General features: G+C 42.2%; 2 protein-coding genes across 5 annotated transcripts; one reads left to right on the top strand and one right to left on the bottom strand.

Moving 5' to 3' along the window:
* Window positions 1-741: 741 nt before the first annotated feature.
* LOC106718899 (longitudinals lacking protein) lies at window positions 742-10,474 on the bottom strand. 4 transcript variants are annotated; one of them, XM_045680323.1, is made up of 7 exons: window positions 10,245-10,474; window positions 9,536-9,742; window positions 8,856-9,113; window positions 5,959-6,160; window positions 5,126-5,197; window positions 3,012-3,435; window positions 2,370-2,482 (listed from the first exon to the last, which is right to left on the bottom strand). In XM_045680323.1, exons 2-7 carry the CDS (start codon window positions 9,707-9,709, stop codon window positions 2,458-2,460), a joined length of 1,155 nt encoding a protein of 384 aa, XP_045536279.1. In that variant the 5' UTR covers window positions 9,710-9,742; window positions 10,245-10,474; the 3' UTR covers window positions 2,370-2,457. The 4 variants fall into 4 exon arrangements, with proteins under 4 accessions (XP_045536276.1, XP_045536277.1, XP_045536278.1 ...); XM_045680320.1 differs by lacking the exons at window positions 2,370-2,482; window positions 3,012-3,435 and adding an exon at window positions 742-1,492 and having other exon boundaries at window positions 10,245-10,473; XM_045680321.1 differs by lacking the exons at window positions 2,370-2,482; window positions 3,012-3,435; window positions 10,245-10,474 and adding exons at window positions 742-1,492; window positions 9,881-9,982.
* Window positions 10,475-14,540: 4,066 nt separating this feature from the next.
* LOC106718898 lies at window positions 14,541-16,671 on the top strand. Its single transcript, XM_045680328.1, has 7 exons — window positions 14,541-14,702; window positions 14,773-14,875; window positions 14,955-15,115; window positions 15,225-15,402; window positions 15,479-15,758; window positions 15,880-15,976; window positions 16,151-16,671. Exons 1-7 carry the CDS (start codon window positions 14,541-14,543, stop codon window positions 16,355-16,357), a joined length of 1,188 nt encoding a protein of 395 aa, XP_045536284.1. The 3' UTR covers window positions 16,358-16,671.
* The last annotated feature ends 231 nt before the right edge of the window (window positions 16,672-16,902 follow it).

The raw sequence follows: 16,902 nt of genomic DNA, 5'->3' as shown, positions 1-16,902 counted from the left end.
ACATCGAAACAATAAACCGAACAACATAATAAATAATATTTATCTACAGGTAACATTGTAGGCACATCATTCTGAGCTTTATCTTCAGTTCCCAGTTATCTCCGGCCTCACGCGGACTGGGTCCGCTATAATTATCCTAATAAACAATTTCTTTATAAAATTAATTAACTTTGGGTTCTCTACTAACAATGTTGGGAAGACGAGAGTGAACAATGTTCTTTACGACGGCGACATCGAACAATCAACAATAAACAAATCGACAGAGTAACGGCTGCCTCTATGAGGCGAACTAACTCTACACGTCATAAAAAAAAATATTTGCATTTGCAGGAATTTCTATATAAATGTTATCTAAAAACGAAACACAATACACAAAAAATTACTTAATATCATTGCACTAATAAAATTTGGAATTATCCCTTGCAAGGAATGTTAGGACATTAAAACTATATAATTCGAGTCGGTTTGTCCAAAATGTGATTTCATTTCGAGCTTCTTAATTTGGATCAATTTGTAGAGGAGTCGAGCGACCTCAGCTCGCCCGAGCCGCAAGACGATACCTCGAAAGAAATACTTGAGGGTCAGTCTTAACTAAGTTAATAAACTCTTCCAACAAAAACAACAAAACTAACGCTAAGCCGTTAGGGAATGTGCTCATTACATCTATCTATATCTTTAGTGTATATTAAACTTAAAACTTCTCCAACAATAATAAAATTAATAAAATGTAAATATAAATATTATTGCAGTACCGATTTGGTTGGGTATCTACTTTGGTCTAACGTTTCCGTCCCGTACGTTGTGTACAAGTAGGGCGTGTACAAGGACTACACGGAGGAGGAGGTCTTCTTGTTGCGGCGCACCTTGTTGCTGGCGAAGGCGTACCACTCGTCGTGGTGGTGCTTGCGGATGTGCACGCCGAGGTTGCCGCGCTGCTTGGCGCGGTACGAGCAGTAGGGACACTGGTGCGCGGGCGCCTTGCCGCCGCACTCCACGTTCTCGTGGCGGCGCAGAGTGGACTTCCAGCGGTACTTCTTGCCGCAGTGCCGGCACTCGAACTGCCGACTCGCCTCGTCCGAGCCGCTACCCTCCCGCTTGCCGTACCCCTTGCCCTCGGCCTTGGCGTCGAGCGTCTCGTAGGGGTCGAGCGCGCCCCCAGCACCCGCCCCCGCCCCCAGCCCGACCCCCACGCTCTCGTACATGGTCTCGGTCTCGTCGGGCAGCACGATGTCGTCGGTGTCGTCGTACTCGGCGTCCGAGTCGTGGTCGTCGCGCTTGGGCTTGTAGTCGGCGAGGGCGAGCGTGTTGTTGTTCTGCAGGAAGGCGTGCTGCAGCAGCAGCGGCTTCATGGTGTCGGGCACCGCGGCGAGCGCGTCGAGCGCGGCGGGCGCGTGCAGCGCGGCGGCGAGCTGCAGCCGCGAGGGTGCGAGTGCTGCAGGCTGGCGGGCGGACAGCAGCGACAACAGAGCCGAGGGGAGCTCCTTGTGCAGCTCTGCAATGGAACACATTAACGGTATTGCAAATCATAAATAAAGCGCCACTACGTACTGACTCGTGTTAATACTACCGAAGGCTCAAATAAAATTAAGGAACCAAAGAAATGCGTTATAATAAAAAAAATATATAAAAAAATTATCTCTGTTAGAAATCATAATAGGCGAAAGCTTCTAAGTCATGCAGACATGCACAGTTCGACTGACTGTAATCTTCCCATAAGAGGTTCGCAGCCGGACACGGGACGGGGCCAAATGAAAAGCGCACGATAACGCGAAAAGTTATTTAATGGTCCAAAAATATCAATCGTTCTTAAAAGTAACATAAGTATACAAGGCTCATATAAAACTTTACGTAGTAATACCATCAACTATAAGGAAGATCGAGTTAGCAATAAGGCACGAGTGGTGTGTAGTAGCGTGGGGCGCGTGGGGCGCGCGGGGCCGTCACTTGACGAGCGCGGCGTGGGGCGCGTGGGGCGCGTGCGGGGCTGCGCGGGGCGCGGCGTGCGGGGACGCGGGGTGCTTCTTCTCGATGTGTTTCTTGAGCTCGTTGCGGCGATGCTTGCTGTAGGCGCAATGCGGACACTTGTACTGAGGCTCGCGGCCGCACTCGAGCGTCACGTGGCGCACGAGGTTCTTGCGCGCGTTGTAGCAGCGCTGACAGTTGGGACAGCGGTAGCCCTTGTCCGTCTTGTACTGTGCGCAGGGCAGCTGGCTGCCGCCGCGCGGGAACACGTTGTAGCGCGCCTCCTGCTTCACCTCGACGGGCGCGACGGGTGCGGCGGGTGCGACGGGCGCGACGGGCGCAGGGGGCGCGGCGGGTACGGCGACGGGCTGCGGCTGCCTCTTGTTCTCCTTGGCGTCCTCTGGCGGTGAGTTGGCGGAGGTGACGTTCTTGAGTATAGCGAGGGTGGTGGTGTTTCCGCTCTCCTCGTTTATTTTTTTGCTCCTCGTCATTATACTATGCCGCGGCGTCGACTTTCGACCTGAAATAAATAAAGACGGTACAGAACGCTTTATTACGTCCGTTCTCCGGGTGAATAGTTAATATGGTTCGCGTTAAAAATAACCCCAAAGCGTTAAAGAAAAACAATTTGTGTAACGAAACGAAAATATATTTAGAAAAAAGTAAGAAAAAAAAATATAATGCACATAGCTTAAGCTTAATGCAACAAAACTTAAACAAAATCAACTTAACAAATATGCAACTTTTCAGATCAATATGAGATCGTAATTGTTTTTTTTATTAATCATCTTTTTTCAACAAAAGATCGTTTAACATGTTTAAATTTAGTTCTCATAACAATCCATGTTTGCATGTTACGAGCGAGACCATGATTGATTAGTCACAGTGAGGAAAATAATATAAAGAAAATAAAATAAACCGGAAAACGAGGAAAGAAAAAAGCGTGAATGATCGCAGCGGCAAGGGGGGAGTGCTAGGAGTGTTAGGAGGTGGTGGGATGGCGGTGCTTGTGCTGGAGATGGAAGACGAGCGTCTTCTTCTGCGAGTACCGCTTGCCGCACAGCTCGCAGCCGAACTGCGGGCCCGTGTTGCACTCGTACTTCTCGTGACGCAATCTGTTGCGCTTGTACTTGTAGTGCCGCTTGTTGCAGATCGAGCACACGTATTTTTTGTCCTTGTTTCCTCCATGTCTCTCCGCTGCCATCTTCTTCTTCCGGCCGCGCTTCGAGATCTGTTTTACGACCAACGTTATGTCCTGTTTCATCTTTTTAAGGCTACCTTCTTTTCTAGCGATGCTTTGAGGCGATTTGAAACCCGGCTTCTTTTCCTGTTTAACTTTGAATTCTTTTTCCGTTTTAATTTCGAGAGTTTCATAGATTTGACGATTGGGACTTTTTTCTTTTTTAAGATAGCTGCGGGTGATTGGGATGGATGTTTTGGCGTATTTGAGTTCGCATTTTAAGACGGATGATTCTGCAAGGGCAAAAGAATGACAAGCGATAGTGAAATTATTAAAAGCATGGACATGTTAGCAATAGATATTGTTAATGCCGCAGGCGAGGGCGCCGCTCCGCACTGAGCACCACTCTGATCACTCTGAGCTACCTCTCTCTCGTGCAATCCATTCAAGTTTGAATTACATGTATAACAAAATATTATTTAAATAGAGTCATAAGCAAACGTTAATATTGAGGCCATGCGGGGCAAAGAGGAAAAAGGAAATGTTACAACGCATTATTTTCTTTTTATTATTCTATCTGTGATAATCATATTCATCATTAATTTGCAGCTTCAATCCTCTACTTTTTCGAATCGCTACTCAATTGGCCAATACTTATAATTCTTTTTAAACAAAACAATAAATGAAATGCGCATCTTTTATGGTTAATGCATTTTAAAATGAATGAAAATGTGACATGCCGGCGGAATGTCGATTCTTTACATGTGCCTTCGCCCGACCTAACTGAACATGCACACATCGATAAGACGAGTGAAGTTACCGTATTGAAACATGAATTGCTAGGGGAAACAAAAAAAAATCTGCAGTGAAATCACATGTGAATGCAAAAAAAAATATAAAAAAAGAGATAATAAAAATAATAAATACATAAGCCACATAACCAGAAAGTACTACGGAAAAGTGTAAATGATTTAGGTTTACCTGTCGGCTGTCGGCTGTCGGCTGTCGCCTGTCGCCTGTTGCGAGCGTCACATGTTGCGACATCTTGGCTATCACAGAGCGGTGCGCGGCCGCGGCTGACAAACATTACACCGAGCGCCGAGTGCAGAGCGCACTTCGCCAACAGATAACTAATGTACTAGAGATGTGATGGTGCGCGCAAAACTTTCTAGCGGCTACTAAAATAAACAATACACGTTTACACGTTTTTGTAATCACCTCGGATATTACTTACCGAAACAAATGTTTCACATCACCTGGTTAAATACAAAAGATTGTGTTAGGAATTAGCCACAAGTCCGGAGCGATGAGCATGCAATGGTCTACAGTTCCCAAGCCGAGTTACGAGTTACGAGTTACGCGACAAGTATGGCGGAGATAATGAAACTGTGCACTTACCTCTCCGGTGCGGTTACCTCGCCTTAAACAAAGGCTACATTTAAACAAAACCATTCTACCGTTTACCATTACCTGTTGCTCTGAAATACTCATCGATATATATGTGAAAAGAGATATAAATTTGCAATAATATTAGTTAGTTTATAATATTAATATTAGATACTAATTAAGATAAGGTTTTGTAGTTCACATGTGAAAACACTAGCACTCTCGTATCCGCTGTCATGAGATATGTTTTATATATTATAACATTATAAATATAATATTTTAAAGCAATGGCCTGTGGTCTTATTCAAATTATGGGAAGACATTGCGCATTTCATCCGTTCCTTGTACGACAGGGACGGTCCACTTCTGCTCAATATACTATTGTTTATTACACTATTTATTTAATATCTATTAAATTACAAGTAAAAATGAACCGTCCCGGACTAACAATCTCGAGTGCCATTAGAACATGTTGCGTTGACGTATAAGTCAGTAAGAACAACGCAAGATGTTGCCGTGGGCGTGTCCGAGGGCGGGCTGTGGGCGGACTGAGGGCGGGCTGAGGGCGGGCTGTGGGCGGGGACATCTCGCGCTTACCTTGCGACTCCCGGATGCTGTCGTTAGAGTTCATCAGTTCATCTTGAGATCGTTCCATGTGCCATTGGAAATCTGCAACCAAACATACTGCTGTTGTAACTTTCTACACAAATTTAAGATATATTCACTATACACAGGATGTATTTTTTGTAAAAGATTTTTATATTTCAATTTGTTACAGTACAGAGTTGTGAAAGTCATGTAAAAATATGAAAAGTTGTATTTGCATTAACTTCTAAAAATAATGTTTACAAGCAAAATAGATTATTTATGAGGTTGAAATTATACTTACAAAATGTGTAACTACATTAAGAAAGACATGCAGATAGGATAAACATATTACATTTGATTCTTACTCTGATAGTAACCTAATAAAATAATTGAAACCTTATTATGTGTATTGTAAACTTGGCGTAGGAATTAATTGCTAGCCGAGATTGGATAAGCTTGTTCTAACTGTATTAAACGTGTCTATGAAATTTTTGTTGATTCTAATATTTGTGTGTAGCTCTAATTGAGGGTAGCATATCTTTCTTCAGTACCAATATTTATACATTTTCAATTATTACACGGTGAGTTAGTCCGTAACATGTTACAACTACATCTCCACTCAGTACTATGTGATGGTGGTTCAATAAAATGTAAAAAGCCATCGGGCAATAGCAACAATGTTTTGGCTAAAAGACAAGAGATTTTGACACGAAAGTTAACTCAGAGTTGTTAAGTGGTTTCCTTTTTATAGCTTTATTATGAGAAATGTACACTAAGACATAACATTAGACAGCGATTAGCTGCTGTTAGAGCGATGTTAAGTTAAATAAAATGATACTGACTGCGCACGACGTCGTTGTGTTGCGGGGTCTGGTCGGGGTCCTCGTCAATGGTGAGGTCCTCGACGGTGTCTCTGGAGGGCGGCGCCTCCTCGGAGGGCGGCGGCTCGCTGGTGGGCTCGGCGTCCAGCGAGCGGCGCGCCACCTTGCGCCGTCGGCTCGGGGACAGCGAGCCCCCGCGCCGCTCGGAGCTGCTCGACCTGCCCTGCAATACCACACCCTCACTTGCACTCCACTGTACTACTCTTTGTAACCTAACGACTCTGTCAGCGCGGAATTAATAAAACTTAATAAGTAGGTAGTCTATGTGTTCTACATCAGGGATTCCCAAAGGGGTCGATAACGAACTTAAAGCATTGCTAATTCTCACTTTGTCTTCTTCTATTGACCTAAGTTAGAATGAATAATAATAATAATTGATCTTAAAAGATACTTTGGCCATGAGGGGTCTGAAGTACCAGTTCATTTTGGAAAAGCGGGTCACTTATCCAAAATAGTTTGAGGATCCCTGTTCTACATCTTTGTCTAATTTCATGATGATCTACTGAGTTGTTCCGGAGATACCTTCTAACAAACATCCATTCATCCATCTGATCTATGCATTTATAATATTAGTATGAATATGATTAATAACTGCTCCTAAATGTGAGTTCCCATTGAAGTGACACATGTTGTCCCCGTTTTTTGAAAGAAATTGTGAGGGATGCCAATATAACGTGAAAAGTATTACTCAGCCATTGAAATAAAATGACTTGATGTTAGCTATAAAGTGTCATTTTGCATGATTTAATATTCAGCTAAAGCAATTGTCAAAAAAATTAAAGAGATTGAAATAAATTATATTACTATGAAACATTTGAGTTATAAATTTGTACATGAATGCACATAAAATGGATACAGTCTTTTTATTTTTCCGTCGACTTGAAAACAGGATAAAATTACAGTCAAATGAATCTATGATGTCAGCAAAAAGAACAACACACCTTATACATTGTAACCTGACCATCTAAAATACAATCTGCATGACAACAGACATTTCAGCCTTCGTATTTTATTGTAGGTATTACAATGTAATATGAACACATTCTACAAGTCAGACAATATTTATTATAACTTTATGGTTCAGTTTATAAATTAGACAATTTCTAGTCATTACCCGATTAGCTCAAGAGGGTTATGTGTTTCTCGCATATGTATATAGGGTTTGTATGTATGTCAATAACCAACCCACACTGGGTACTTGACTATGGCTTAATCACCCTTAACTTAGGGTAGGTTACGATCCCTTCAGTGGGGATGTATGTCAATTCCATTATTATTTCTTATAGCAAACAATTCAAGAATTGTGACGGCTAGTCATTAAGGTTTATTTAAGTAAATAAACTTGTTTAAATAAAAAAAATATAAATATATAAATAGTCTATATTATTTTCCACATCTGTACCAAATTTCATCAAGATCCGTTGAACCGTTACGGAGATACGTTGTAATGAACATCCATCCATGAAACTTTCGCATTTATAATATTAGTAACATATACAAATATTTATATTTTAATGTACATAATCACAAATGGGATAAGCTGTGTAAACATTTCGCAAAATAATTTACATAATCTTACTAATATAAATGCGAATCTTTAGATGGATGGATGGATGTTTGAAAGTATCTCTGGAACAAGACAATGGATCTTGATGATATTTGGCATAGAGATAGAGTTTAGTCTGGAAGAACACAGGCTACATACTCATCAAGAATTTTTGATTGCGGACGGAGTCGCGGGCGACGACTGGTATTGTCATAACTATATTAGTAAATGGTGCTTATAGGGCAATCACAGTTTACATGCTTTGGTTTATTTGGAACATTGTGATAAAAAAAGTTTGAAGTTCAAGTTGTTACCAATATATTGTAAAACTAATTAGAGTTGCACCTACTCAAGATGGGTCTTAGTCTCCGACACTAAATCTCCATCTTTCATGGTCTCAAATAAACTAATATATTAAATGTTTCCAACTTATTATTTAATACAGAAGACAATGTGTGCAATTTTATGAAAAAAATATATAACTTTTAACTGTGTAAAAAAAATAGTAATCATTGTGAGTACCGTTGAAAATGTTCAATTAAAAAATTATAAAAGTAAGGTATATGTAAACCAAATTTATTATTTTATAAAAGTAGGGTACTCTTTTAATAATATCAAGATTTCTTTCAAAAGTACTTTATTGATTTTAATTCAAAAAATTATTTTCATATGGCAACCTGATTATAATGTAACACAATAACCTTGATGTGACCATGTTTACATAAATGATACACTTTGGAGAGTAGTGAGGTGTTTTTACATTATTTATATTTATTTTTATTTGATATGAGCCTGTGACTTTCTTAATGTTTTTAACAGTTGTTTAGTAGTTTAACAATACAAATAAAACTAGAGTAATTTATAAATTAACACATGGTTGACCCGCAATTTTACTGAAAATTAATCGGATAAAGAATCCGCATATAATTCATTGAACTATTCTTCATTACATTCCGTTTTATAAACGAGAGAAACAGCTTATGTTATTCTGACTAACAATTGCACTGTATGCTCGCCAACAGAGAAAACAACAGCGATGCAAAAAAAAGCGCATTTTGAGTTTATTCATGGCCGTTAGGATGATGACAACCAGTTATAAATTACAAAACACTATAAAGTAATTTTGTAAGAAGTGGTAGGTATTGCATAATATTTAAATACCCTCCTGTGTTTGTTGTTTGCAATTGGTATTTCAAATTGTTTCCATTTTGATCAGTCTTGTCTGACTTATAAAATATTGTAGTCAGTTGTAAAGGCAATTTTTATCTTTCTCATAAAGTTAGCTAGAATTAATAAGTAGTGTATGAATTACCTGTGGTGGTGGAGAGGGCGCACGAGGCGGGTGTGCAGGGGCGGCTTGTGCAGGGCGCGACGGTGGCCGGGAGGGCTTATTGTCTGAGAGACCCTTAATCTGTAAGGACTCGGCCGCTTTGAGCAACGCAGCCAACTGGTCCTGTGATATGTTCACTTCACCACGGTACATATAATCCATCATGGCTCTCAACTCTGCATATTTGACATCTTTTAGAATGATAATTGGATGCTTGTCATACTGTTGGGATAATACATTCTGTAACAAAACATTAGTGTTGTATTCACATGCACCATGTTTACTTTTGCAAACAATACATTTGTAAATAGTACAGTGAGTGAATACTAACAATGACATTTCATATTTCGAACTTTGAAATGAAGTGTTTGAATTTAGAATTATGCGTAAATGTAATTAAAATTACATTAACATTTCATTTGCGTAACGTATTTAGTTAAATGCATTGATTTGGCGCTCGATATAATAATTGAGCATTTGGAAAAGTAGTAGAGACAACTTTCTGTTGCATAGATGAGTTGGCATCAACATAAAACTAATTGCTAACATATGAAAGCTATCGCGCGAATGGAATGTTTATTAGAGCAAAACTGTGCCTTGCGAGTAAGCTAAACACGATAGCAATTGACCTACATCGTGCTAAACCACTTAACTATACCAACCTCGAAATAGGGACTGCATGCGGACAGGACCACTTTGTGCGCCTTTAGCGTCTGTCCTTCTGCAGCCAGGGTACAGTCCACGTGAATGCCTTTCTCCAAGAGTGTGTCGAACACGGAGACTAGAGTAGACTGGTGGTTGTTCCACCGCAGACAAAACTGCTGATCGTCATCCATGATTCCGCCTCGCCACTCGTCGCGCCCGCAACCCTACAATGCCAAACTGTTTACTCAACACTTATTCTAAACACCACACTCAGTAATTAGGCCATTGCGAAAACTTTATTCTCAACAAACAAACAAACCATTGAATACGAATATCAATCTCACTAAATCAATTTATCTCACCGATTTACTTCATACGATGAGATCACGCCTCAACTTAACTAAATTAACTTTATGGACCACATACGACTTGTCGTAAGCGACGCGGCACAAAGAAAATGGCCGCTTTTCCAGCGCGACAAAAAATAAAATGGCGACGAAAATTCTAAGTTTTACTATTTTCTGAACAAGTTTTCACGTTACACATAACAAATTAAAGTCCACCGTGTATATACAAGAGTACAAACTTTGAAAAAGTTTCTAGTTAACAAAGAAACTTTGCACAAAGTTTACTTTTAAAAGTTCACGAGTGGAAATTTTCAAGATGAAAAGTCGTAGTAAGTAAGCACTTATCACGATGTCACATTGTAATATCTAAAACACTTACCTTTACTATATCATCAACTAACTCCTAAAATAAAAACACTAAAAGGTGCTTAACATAAATCTGCAACACTTTCGTTTAGTATTTTAACACTTTTGCACACCCGCCAGCTTTCTCGGTAGAATGAAAATACTAAACTATGCTATGTTGCAAGTTTAGTGAAGCGAAAGGCACCTCTATAAAAATCCAAACGAAGTAGGTACAAGTTGGAAGCGAGCAACAGAGTGACCCAAAATAAGCTCGCGTAATGTTGCCATTAAAATACTTTCAGAAAGCTTGAAAACATACCAAGTTCTTAGAGAAAAGGGGTGATTTCTGTTGTATAAAACGTTAAATAATATCGTAAATAATTCGCCACATTGAAATATAAAGTATTTATCGGTTTTTGGTAAACTTATAAAAACAAATTGTCTATAACAAAACAAATGGTTTATCCTTGACCTAGTTTAATGACAGAAGACTCGTGATGATTTTAATTCTAATTTACATTCATTCTCCAGGTTCTAATATTTTTTCCTTTAACTTCCGTCGAAATTACCAAATTTTAACTCAAGAAATTTAATGGTGCATCAAATTAGTCGATGAAGTTAGAGGATTACAATGTTATATTTTGTACTTTTCTTAATACAAATAGATATTCAACGCCATCTGTACGACCAGTAAAAAAACACTATGTAAATGCTAGATTGACTTTGTTATTTATAAGGTAGGATGTTAATTGCTGTAGTTAGTTCTACGAAGTGTTGTAAATCATAACTTATAATTTACTAGCTATCGTCCAAACTCCGTCCACGCGGAATTTAAAAAATGTAATAAGTAGCTTAAGTGTTCTTCCAGACTATGTTCTACATCTGAGTCAAATTTCAATAAGCCCCGTTGGGTAGTTCCAGAGAATTATTTATAATATTAGTAAGGAGAAAGATTAGAGTGCATGTAAATGCGCCCCTGTACTAACTTAGCTTTATTTTCTTATTTTATTTTTTTCTTATAAAGTAAGGATGGAAAGGGAAGGTGGATTTGTTAAAGGAGGGGTCGCATAAGAAGGCGATAATGTTCTCTTTCTGTGCGTCTCCTACTCCGCCGATTAAAAGTAGGCAACGCATGTGTAATTGCAGATGTCAATGGACAGCAGTCACTTTACCATTTTGGCGAATTCAGGTGGCCGCTTCCTTGCATCCCATCCCATAATATAAAAAAAACACTATGCATAACAAAGTATGCAGTTGTTACAGATGTAACATCGTAAACATTTAAACAGGGATGGGATGTTATAAAAAGTTTTAAAATTGTGAATTGAATAAACCAATCACAATTAAGATAGATTCTTCAGCAACCTTTCCGTTCGCTGCAAGAGGGGAACCCCCAACAACCCACCTTTCTCACACCCTGTGGTATGACAACACTTCATATATTATTATATCTGTTATATTTGTTGAGAACTGAAACTGCCCTTTAAGTATGTAATAAAGTCAGTGTTGAACATACGCAAGAATGACCATTAGCTGACCTTGTATAGGAAGCGCTAGATTCGAGTACCTATGTTTGTTATAGCGCATCAATTACACATTATTAATAGTTAAATTCTTGTTTGTACTCTGGGTGTCTATCTTCATAAATATTATTTGATGTTTGTTACCAAGAACTTTCCGACGTGTTTTAAAATGCTTATAAAAGCGAGTGTACAGTAGTTCTTACAAATAGCCAATCGGGAATTCGGAATACGTTAAAACACAACTGCACAAATGAGAACTGTTGGATTGTGATGTTGCGAGCCCGGGCCGGATGTGCCGTCGCCCGTCTGCCACTTCGTTATAAAAATCAATAGCATTAGTGAGTCCGTACAAACGAATTATACAACTGTAGCTGTGTGCGAGCTCGCCGCCGCCTCCTGGTGTGCGGAAACAAAAAAAGCATGAGAGAAATTCTTGTAATAAAAATCAATCGGAGCGGAGAGGAGGCCCGCGAGGGAAGCCCAGCCGCTAGCCCCGCGCGCCCCGTTCCTGCATCTCAAAGAAAAATATACAACTACCCTCCCTCAGCAATTAATGTTATTTTTACGTTAAAGTCACGTGAACTTTACTACAGTTCTAAGTCTTATAGTTTTATTGACTTACAAACGTTGTCGGAATGAGTTTCGTAGTGAAATCTTACTGATCTTACTTCTTACTAATATTAGTTAAAATGCCAAAGTATGGATACATGGATAAATGTTTGTTAGAAGGTATCTATAGTATGGCTCCATGAATTTGGATTCAGTTTGGTATAGATGTAGAGCACCGTGTGGAAGAACGCATAGTCTACTTAACAAGTTGTTTTTTTAATTCCACGCGGACGAAGTTGCGGGCAAAAGCTAGTGTAATAATAATGCGAGAGGGGGCGAATGGCGCGGCGTGGCGGGCGGAGGGCAGACGGCGTCCTCGGCCGGTTCCCGGCAAAAAGGCGTTTGTTTTTATTTCTTTGGCGCGGAAAAAAGAAGGAGCACGCGCCCGCCCTGCACCTCCTAAACATGCGCCACGCGGCGACGCAGAGGCGCCGCCGCGTGCCGATTCACTTTCATTTGCGACATCCCGTCTCGCGAAGGTCAGCGTGAAGCGCGCCAGGAGCAGTAAACGCGGCCGTAGCGCGCCCGCCCGGGCCGGCCTCCGCTCGCCGACTACCACTAGGTGAGTCGAGTGACGCGTTCCTCTCCTCCGTGTCCCTCACGTTTATCGCCTCCTCTTTGCATCGTCTTCGTTCGTAAGACGTGCCCCCGCGACGTGTGCTTCGGTAGCCGGCGACGGCGAGAGGGTTGACCGCGAATCTTAAAGTGCACCGCTCGCCTCCACCTTCGCAGGTGTCGCCGAATCGTACCACACTATAGTGCGACGCCCACACGGCTCTTTGTCCCGCCTAAACGTATCTCGACAACGGCTAAACTTTTGAATTCGCGACAACTTAGCGCTTAACAAGTTTAACATAATATAAGTAACATGGCGATATTATTTCGACGGGCGGGAAAACAAACAGAATTAAAAAGGCCCGCGTCGTTTTGCCGTCGAGCGAAAGAGATGGAATCGAGTTTGCACTCCTCGTTTGTGCACCAATCGAGAAAAAATTCAATAAAGCCCGCTTCCTTTTGTCTAATTGCCTATGTACACCTACTTATAATACGGTCCGTGCTCGCGGCTCGCTCCCTGCGACATTTCGTGGAAAAAATGGAGCATTGCCCTGTTGTTTCGCCCGAAGACGATTGTTCAAGTAAATATCTTTCAATTAAATATTTTTTAATTAATTGCATATAAGTAATTCATAGTGACAGTGTAGTGTTTAGGGAGAGCGCGGTGTGCTTTTGTTACATTATTTAATTTAACTATTGTGTTACATTAAGAATGCTGTGTCAGGAAATGCCGGGCTACGGATGTTACAAATTTAAACGCGAGCCGGCGTCCGAAGGCGACGACAGCAGCTCACAATCTGCTCATGACATCTTCTACCATCAGGTACTTACCACCAATTTGTATTGTGTAACAAACTATTAATTTAATTAACTTTTTGGATACTTCAGAAATGGTGATAGACCATATATATATACGGTATTTTGAATTTATAATATGGTTGAGCGATCATCTTTCAAATCGAGTGTGAGGATCGAATCCCGTGCGGTAGAGTGAGTATAAATTCTAAGTTTTTGAACCAATAACTATAGTGAAAAATAGTATGTTAAATATTGTGATATTACTTATATTTTTATTACATTTCTTTAAATATTTGTTCTTAGAATTTGTACTGATAGACTTGAGTGTTGTTTTCAATATCGATATATTAATATGGATGTATAAACCTAACTAATGTGGCTTGTTCACACGTTGCACGTTGAAGTCTTAGTTTTCTGTGATCTATAAACATCGAAAATAAAATTTATTATTGATTTACATTTTTTCGTTAGTTACAGTTAGGTAATATCTCGTAAGATGTTCCTCTGTTAGCGAGTGCTCATGTTGCAGTCCACCCCGCTGCCGGCTGCCGTGAAGGTGGAAGCGGTCGAGCAAGATGCTTCCTCGCAAATTCTGCATCACTTGCAGGTATTTAATGAAAACACTGAGGATTGTTATTGACGATTCTTAATTTCGGGATTTTTATTGTCGGCGCTTTTGACATATTGTTGCTTCAGCATCAGAAAATTCAAACATGTCAATTTTAAAACGGTGTCAAGGAGTCTATAATAACAAAAATAATTGTTAGTTTTACAAAAAGTTACGAATTCAATCGGAAGCAACGTATAAGCTGTGTGTTCCGTTATTTTTGAATTAAGAATGTCCCATGCAGGTGGGTGTGGGTCTGGAGCTGTGCCCGCCCGCGCCCGCCGCGCCCGCCGCCACGCCGGTGCACGCGCGCCGCACGCCGCACGACACGCCCGCCTCGCCGCGCTCACCGCACGCCGCTCACTGCTTCGAGACCCTCGAGCCCGCGCGCGCCCACACCGTGAGTCACATGTCTACCTCATGACGCGTCTGCAATCTAGCCATGCCAATCATCAAGTATACATTCGCAGGGGACAACACTCCTAGATCGTCATCTGAGGTTGATCGCGGACGCCGCGGAGCCCGACCTGATGCCTCTGCTGTCCGTCAAGGATGAACCGCTTTCGGAGGGGGGTGAGTACAACACTGCTTTCACGGTATATGCGTTGGTAGCCGGTACGCAACTACAGTGGCTTGTGGCGTTAACTCGCAGAGCAGCAGATGCTGAGCGACGAGGCGAGCTCGTGTGGCGGTAGCAGCGAGGGCGCCGAGGCTCGCGGCGGGGACAGCCCGCCCGGCCCGCGCGCCTGGGGCCCGCGCGACATGCAGCGCGCGCTGCAGGCCCTGCGCGACCGCCGCATGACCCTCACCAAGGTAACACATTCAAAGTACCTACCGCCGCACTCATAACTGTCTTATTCACGCAACGAGTAGTCCACTAGTATTTTTGAATAAATAGTATAAGACGATTGCGGGTCGGCAGGCTTCCGCGACGTACGGCATCCCGTCGACGACGCTGTGGCAGCGCGCACGGCGGCTGGGCATCGACACGCCGAAGCGGGAGGCGACAGCGCGCAGCTGGGGCGAGGCGGAGCTGCTGGCCGCGCTGGCCGCCCTGCGCGCCGGCACGCTCTCCGCCAACAAGGCCAGCAAGGCATACGGTACGCGGCCCTCGGCGCCGCGCCCGATAACTCGGAGGACGTTGTCGTATATCGTGCGGTGTGTGTGTGTGTGCAGGCATCCCGAGCAGCACGCTGTACAAGATCGCGCGGCGCGAGGGCATCAGACTGGCGGCGCCGTTCAACGCGGCACCGACGCGCTGGCGCCGCGGCGACCTGCAGCGCGCGCTCGCCGCCATCCGCTGCGGCGCCGCGTCGGTGCAGCGCGCCGCCGCGCAGTACGGCATCCCCTCCGGCACGCTGTACGGCCGCTGCAAGAGAGAGGGCATCGAGTTGTCCCGCGCCAACCCCACGCCCTGGTCCGAGCACGCCATGGGGGAGGCGCTGGAGGCCGTCAGGTTGCCGTCGACTTTTCTCGACATTTCTCATTCGTTCATTTTAATCATGAATCGTTCTTTTTGGCCGTTAGCGTAACGCGCGGATTTTTCTATAATAAAAAAGTGTTTTTGTAAATTACAGAGTGGGTCAGATGTCTATAAACCAGGCGGCGATCCACTACAACCTGCCGTACTCCTCGCTGTACGGCCGCTTCAAGCGCTGCAAGTATCAGTCGCAGGTACGCGGTACTTGTTTTCGTTTTACTATATAACTTCGGCTTGAGTTATTAAATTTGGAAGATCGAAAAAGATGAATCTAGACTACGTACTCGATTTCCAGTTTAGATAAGGTAAAAGTTGTTTCAAACAAACAAACATTTTATTAAGTTCTAACACCGACTTGTCACTTTCAGTGCCTACAGTACCAACAGTCGGACACACGGAACAATTACGAAGCAGATCAAGAGATGCAGGCGAGGCAGGAGTCGCTGGCGCAGGAGCAGGTGGAGGTGCCGTACAGCCAGCTGGTGGGCGAGGCGCACGGCGTGCTGGCTCACTGGCAGGACTGCGCCCCCGGCCTGCTCCACGCGCACGGCTGCAGCGGACTCGCCTACAGTTGAGGACGACACTTAGCCCACGTATTATGATAATAGAGAGAGATGTAAGCAGAGACAAAGTAAGTTGTCTTACAAAACCACTTCACTGGACACACTCGGTTTTTTTTGTACTTTTTACTTGATGTAGTTAGTTATTAATTAGTAGTGCGATGCCGAAATCTTGGTGTTGACTTTTCACATTACATTATTCCTATCCGTCCACGTTTTTCACATATTAAGTTTTCTTAACAATGTTTAAAGCTAGACCTAGACAAAACTAATTATAAAGTATTCTACTGGTTTGCTAATTCGTGTAATGATCGTCTCTCATTGTAATAGCCGAACACCTTATGTTTTTTTTTTCAATCAATTTCTTAAAATTGTATGTACCAGTGGCGCCGCGTGGCTAAATTAATAACTACAAACTTTGTCGCTTGTAGCGCCATCTATTGTTACAAAATTATACTTGTGAAGACTTACCAATTACTTTAAATGAAGCAATAATGTATTTTCTAAAATGTAAATTATTTCAGAATTTTTACTCATTTAGGTTGTAAATATTGTGAATC

The sequence above is a fragment of the Papilio machaon genome, chromosome 12 (genome assembly GCF_912999745.1).
Source record: "Papilio machaon chromosome 12, ilPapMach1.1, whole genome shotgun sequence".
Lineage (NCBI taxonomy): Eukaryota > Metazoa > Arthropoda > Insecta > Lepidoptera > Papilionidae > Papilio > Papilio machaon.
This window is presented reverse-complemented; position numbering and strand designations above follow the sequence as displayed.